The sequence below is a fragment of the Theobroma cacao genome, unplaced genomic scaffold (genome assembly GCF_000208745.1).
Source record: "Theobroma cacao cultivar B97-61/B2 unplaced genomic scaffold, Criollo_cocoa_genome_V2, whole genome shotgun sequence".
NCBI classification, from domain to species: domain Eukaryota; kingdom Viridiplantae; phylum Streptophyta; class Magnoliopsida; order Malvales; family Malvaceae; genus Theobroma; species Theobroma cacao.
In genome coordinates, this window is record NW_017234718.1 from 381375 (window position 1) to 388011 (window position 6637).

Here is a 6637-nt window from a genome sequence, read left to right on the forward strand (position 1 = left end):
AGAAAAAGAAAGAAAGACAATATCAGGAATAGTGGACTGAACCAGCCAGGAAATCAAATCTTCTGCTCTGGTAGCAGCCATCATCTTCCAGGAAGCTTGCGCGAAGAAATTCGCTTCTAAGGAAAGACATGCGAGAAACAAATCTGATAAAATCTTGGAGCAGAGACTCAATTTTATTTAACTATAATTCTGTAGCCAAGGACTTTTCATCTCTGTACTTCATCCAAGAAACAGGAATAATAGTGGAGGAATAGCTATTAGCCACATAAAATTAAGTTTGAAAATATATAGTTTCTATTATATTTTATTGACTAACAGAGGCTAGCTAAGTTACACCGGTGGTTGCGATGGTGGTGGTGGCGAGCGTGGCAGTAGAGGAGGTGGACTCTTGCGCTTGTACGGGCGCTGGCTAGGTGGTGGGCGGCGGATAGGTGGCTTGAATTGAGGCGGACGATGAGGAATAGGCGGAGGTGGTCGTAATCGGCCAAATTCCAGCCTTTTGGACACAGCCTTAAACTTATATGGGAAATCAAAGGAAGGAACATTAGCGTCAGCAGAGGAAGGAGCAGAAACAGCCTCAACCACATGAGTGATCTGTGAAAGTAGGAGGCCGAGGCCGAGGATCAACATGAAAACTAGTAGGCAAGGATTGGCATCCATTTCTTGATGGCTAGAGTAGACAATAGGGTGCCCAATACTTGATTGTATATAAAGAGGCACCACCCCATCCGACCATCTTCACGACTGAGTGCTAGCCCATTGGTTGCTCAACGACCTTTAAGTCAAGGTTGGCGTACATTATGGTGCAGGAGGAAGTTTCCAGCTTTCTTCCTTTGGTTTATGAAAGAAAGAGAAACAAACAAATTGGAACCATAAGCATGAACAAGGGGTGCAAAGCAGGGTAGAGTAGTGTCATCTTGAGGGCACTTGTCAGTACATTGAATGGTCTTGGAGCTAAATTAAATATCTTTCAAACAAGAAAAAAGAACCCCATATATAGAATTATTAGAATAGTGTTGATTTGTGTTTTTCCATGTTCTGAGTATAGCATTTTGTTCAAGGTTTTATGTACAACATAGATTTCAAGAACTTTACAAAGTGACTTTTTCTATTGGATTCTGGGAGATAACACTCATGACAATCACCCTGCTTAGATATGAGTATGCTTTATTCTTTTATTTTGGTAAATTAAAAATAATTACATGATAATTATATGCTTGGAGTTCTAAATTAATTTACGAAATTACCTGATAAAAAATTTTATTAAAAAAAAAGGTCCTAAGATCTTTCACAAAAATTACACTTTTAGTTCAAAACAATTAAGGTGAAAACCAAGCTCTCCCCTCTCTAGAAAATCATCACTCTTGGTCCATTGCTAAGTTTATTTTTCTATACTGCCCAAAGTGTGGTTATTGTTCATTTTTGTAATAATTTCTCATAACAAGTTTTTGGAGATCAATAGGCTCATAAAACGTCTATAATCAAATCCTGGAATCACTTTGCTCGGAGTATTATTTCACAATTTTTTAACATGTACTCATGGGTGAATTTTAATATCTTTTTGGTTTGGTTGGGTATAATTAACACTAGTTCGGCTATGTGTTTTTGAAATAATTAATCGAAAAATTAGTTATTTTCTAATTAATAATATAATTAGTTTAAATGGTGGCGATACATAATTTGTTCTTAAGAAATTCTTTAATTTACTAATTTCGAAGGACATGTGATATCTTTTAATTTGATACAGTTTTTCTCCTGCAGTTCTAAATTCAAAGTTTTTGAAATATTATCCTTTTAAAATATAAACTCACATAACATTTTAAAATATAATGGCCAAAGTTGAATTAGTGAATTTGATCATTAGAGTTAAATAAAGTCAAACAAATTAATAGTAAAAGAGTTCTTTATTAAAAATAAAATTACATGTTCAAATGGAAATCACAACAACAATAGATAACTCTTTAAGTCCATGATATAACTATTACATTCAATATAAAAGATTGATAAAATATTTAACGAACAAATCAACCAACAAACCAATATATAACTAAGCAAAATCTAATTAACTTATAGTTGAATCACATCCACATGTTTTGGGACTTAATTTTGGAACCTAAACATTTCATGACTCCCTCCTTGTAAAATTATTAATATTGTCTATTAAATAGTTAAATGGTATTTTACCATGTATCTAGTGGTAATTTAAAAATATTATTGCGTTCAATATGTTGTTCATTTAGTAATTTTGTAATTTTACTTTATTCTACGATAATGACACTATTACCATGGCAAGTGCTTAGTTGAGAGTAATCAGTCACGGTAATCTCAGCTCAAATTTTTGAACCATTTTGCCCTTATCTTAAATTTTCTTAGACAATTTTACCCCTTTCCCAACAATGTAACGACAATTTTGCCCTTAAACGTGGTAGAGTTCTATTTGTTAAATTTTTCTTAAAATTTTTAAATATTAAAATATTAAATTTAATGTTTTAAATTTTCTAATGTTTTAAAAATGAATTCAATAAAATAGAGAAAATTAAAATTTCTAAAATTTAGATAATTTAATTTAATTGAAAATTAAATTAAATTTTGGTTAATTAAAAATTAGATTTAATTTAACTAAAAAATAAAAATTTAATTTACTTTTTTAATAAAAAAAAGGCTTTTTAATTAAAAAATAAAATTTTTAAATTTTTTTAAATTTTTTTTTTTTTTTAAATTTTTTTTACAATCCAAAATTTAAAAGAAAATTAAAATGTACAAAACTTAAGTTCAAGGGTCTTAGAAAGTTTTAGATATTTTCAAAAATATTACCTTCGAAACAAACACTATAATCAAATATACTCAATAACATATTGTAACATATTGATTGAACCAAATGATAGAATAATTTAGGTATAATGTTCAAATAAGACTCTAAACTATTAAAAAAAAGTTAAATAAACCCTTATTCTTTTATTGTGTTCAATGAAGCCCATTTATTTTTATTTTTGATCAAATAAGCCTTTACGACAAATGATTGACTAAGTTTCATTACTCAAAATGTCAATTGTTATTTTATATCCATATGGTAATTGCATAGCTCTTGACGTAGAAGGTGAAAAATATCACAAGATAACATTATCATTTCAAATTAGTATACCAAGCCATCATCAATTATATTATGTTAATATGTTATGTCAGCATCACGCAATATATAATGACAAATGATATTTTGACTATATACTCAAAATAAACCCATTGAAGAACAGGTGGTATTAATTGTAAATGGGAGGAACTACGAACTTTTAGCAAGGGAATTCCACTTCATTGAGAAAAGCTCTCCGAGAAAGGAGCATGAAGATGAGGAAGAAGGAAACACCATTAGAGAGACTTCATCTTCAGGTGAATCGGTGGCGAGCGAAGAGAAACAGGTTGAAGATGATGACGTGGATGATGGAAAAGAGAAAGGGGAAGGTGATGTGGCAGTTGGAAAGGAACGATCTGATGACATGGCATTAGAAGATGATAAGGAAATGAGAGTGGGTGATTTGAGCTACCGAATGAAGAGGAGCAAAAATAAGGGAGATGAACATGATTCAAATTCAAATAGGAGCATGAAAGGCATTAAGGAAGGAGAAAAAGCTAGAAAGTCATGAAAGGACAAATGACTAAGCATAACGTAACAAAGGATGGCTCAATGGCAGACAGAAAAGAAGCAACATAGGTTCCAAAGACAAATATGGAAAGTTCAGAAGAGAGAGAGAGAGAAAGAAAGAAGACAAAAGAGAGGAGAGTAGAAGCCCAAGAATGTAAACTTTGAATTGAAATGAATTAGAGGAAACCCAAGCCCAGAGAAAAGGTTAAGAAGTGAACCCAAGCAAAGAAAGGGTCGAATGGTTGAAAAGGAATGGGCATGAGGTGGACAAGGCCTAAAACAAAGAAGAGGGAAGCCCAGAAGAATTTGGAAAACAAGGAGAAAGTGGAGACAGTGACGAAAGAAAAGAAAAAAAAAATAGAGGAATCGGCAGAAGAAGGGAGGGATACAGACGTGCTGAAACATCTACCTTGCTTTAAAAAANATTTTTTATTTTAATAGTATTGAATAATTAAATATTAATATTTTATTTATAATTAATATTAATATTTTAATATATTAATATTTTATTAAAAGTTAGAATCAAGTGAGAGAAGAAGAGAGAGAAAAAAATAATATTTTATATAAATAAAATTGTAATTTTTCAAACTTGTAAGGGATATTTTTGTATTTATCAATTTTTAAATTTATTCCTCAATCATGGAATAGCTAATACCATGAAAGAGGGTAGTATTAACTATTCCTTGATTTTGAAGAATTTTGAAGAATAACCATTCCTATGAAATGATTTTTCCTTGGATCATATTTCAACCAAACAAAGAACCAAAATTTCTTGAGAATAAAGGGGGAATGGCTTAGCCATTCCCCCAACCAAGCATGCTATTTGTTCTGTTGATCAAGATTATGAATGATGAAAGAAGCACTGTAAAATGAAAGGGGACGTGAGGGAAAGAGAGGTAGTGTCTTGTCATAGTGAGAGTTTGGTGTCAATGGTAGGTGAAGAAAAACGAAGGAAACCTAAAAATTATGTCATTTAAAGGAGGAATCTAAATCTAACAGTAAACATATGTAGTAATAAAACTAGCTTAAAATGTAAGGAAATGGAATCATCAGTTCTTGTTTGACCCGTATTTTAAGGCATACAAGTCGGGGTTTTTTTTATGACAATTTACTATTTTTTGAAATGTGAACCTAGGTGGTTTCCGGGGTTACCTAGGTGGTTTCCATGGGAACCTAGGTGGTATCCAGGCGTGAACGTAATATTTAGGAAAAGACGGAGTTGGTCGAAATCGGTTAGATTTCAGCCTTTTGGACACAGCCTTAAACTTATACGGGAAATCAAAGGAAGGAACATTAGCGTCAGCAGAGGAAGGAGCAGAAACAGCCTCGTTAGCCTCAACTACATGAGTGGTATGTGAAAGTAGGAGGCCGAGGCCGAGGACCAACATGAAAACTAGTAGGCAAGGATTGGCATCCATTTGTTGATGGCTAGAGTAGACAATAGGGTGCCCAAATACTTGATTGTATATATAGAGGCACCATCCCATCTGACCATCGTCACGACTGAGTGCTAACCCATTGGTTACGCAACGACCTTTAAGTCAAGGTTGGCGTACATTATGGTGTAGGAGGAAGTTTCCAGCTTTCTTCCTTTGGTTTATGAAAGAAAGAGAAACAAACAAATTGGAACCATAAGCATGAACAAGGGGTGCAAAGCAGGGTAGAGTAGTGTCATCTTGAGGGCACTTGTCAGTACATTGAATGGTCTTGAAGCTAAATTAAATATCTTTTAAACAAGAAAAAAAACCCAATATATAGAATTATTAGAATAGTGTTGATTTGTGTTTTTTCATGTTCTGAGTATAGCATTTTGTTCAAGGTTTTATGTACAACGTAGATTTCAAAGAACTTTACAAAGTGACTTTTTCTATTGGATTCTGGGCCGGAGATAACACTCGTGACAATCATCCTGTTTAGATATGAGTATACTTTATTCTTTTATTTTGGTAAATTAAAAATAATTACATGATAATTATATGCTTGGAGTTCTAAACTAATTTACAAAATTTCCTGATAAAAAATTTATTAAAAAAAAAGGGTCCTAAGATCTTTCACAAAAATTACACTTTTAGTTCAAAAAAATTAAGGTGAAAACCAAACTCTCCCCTCTCTAGAAAATCATCACGCTTTGTCCTTTGCTAAGATTATTTTTCTATGCTGCCCAAAGTGTGATACATAATTTGTTTTTAAGAAATTCTTCAATTTACTAATTTCGAAGGACATGTGATATCTTTTAATTTGATACAATTTTTCTCCTGCAGTTCTAAATTCAAAGTTTTTGAAATATTATCCTTTTAAAATATAAACTCACATAGCATTTTAAAATATAATGGCCAAAGTTGAATTAGTGAATTTGATCATTAGAGTTAAATAAAGACAAACAAATTAATAGTAAAAGAGTTCTTTATTAAAAATAAAATTACATGTTCAAGTGGAAATCACAACAACAATAGATAACTCTTTAAGTCCATCATATAACTATTACATTCAATATAAAAGATTGATAAAATATTTAGAAAAAATTGTGAGAAATAACCTTCCTCATAAGCCTAATTCAAAAATTATTTTTTATAATTTTAACTATTTTTTATCAATTTTTTGTATGACTTGACAATAATACCCTTTAAACAATTTCAGACAAATTAAAATGGTTTCAGTTTTCTCTCTCCTGCCATCCAGATAAAAATTTTAAAATTAAATCACGATTTCTCTCTTTGCTCAAATATGTCTATCTCGTCATCCAATTCGTAGATATGACATCAAGCTATTTCTTATTTTGTTTTATTTTTTTGGATGGTGGATCTTGGGGTTCTTAAAGGTGATGAACAGCGATTTTGCTCAAGGAGAAAGAACAGCTAAAGCATGTTTGATGGGTTTTATGGTAGTTCACGATTTTGTTGTGTTTAAGATTGGGATGATTGTTAAGTATGTTTACTAGAGATTTTGATTTTTTTTATGGGATTTTGAGTTGAACTTGTTCAGGAAATATTTTGTAAAGAT

The 6637-nt window shown here is 31.6% G+C and overlaps 1 protein-coding gene across 1 annotated transcript; it reads right to left on the reverse strand.

The window, feature by feature from the left end:
• Positions 1 to 330: 330 nt before the first annotated feature.
• LOC18586875 (acrosin) lies at positions 331 to 660 on the reverse strand. Its single transcript, XM_007010449.2, has one exon. The coding sequence runs from the start codon at positions 658 to 660 to the stop codon at positions 331 to 333; it is 330 nt and encodes a 109-aa protein (XP_007010511.2).
• Between the last annotated feature and the right edge of the window lie 5977 nt (positions 661 to 6637).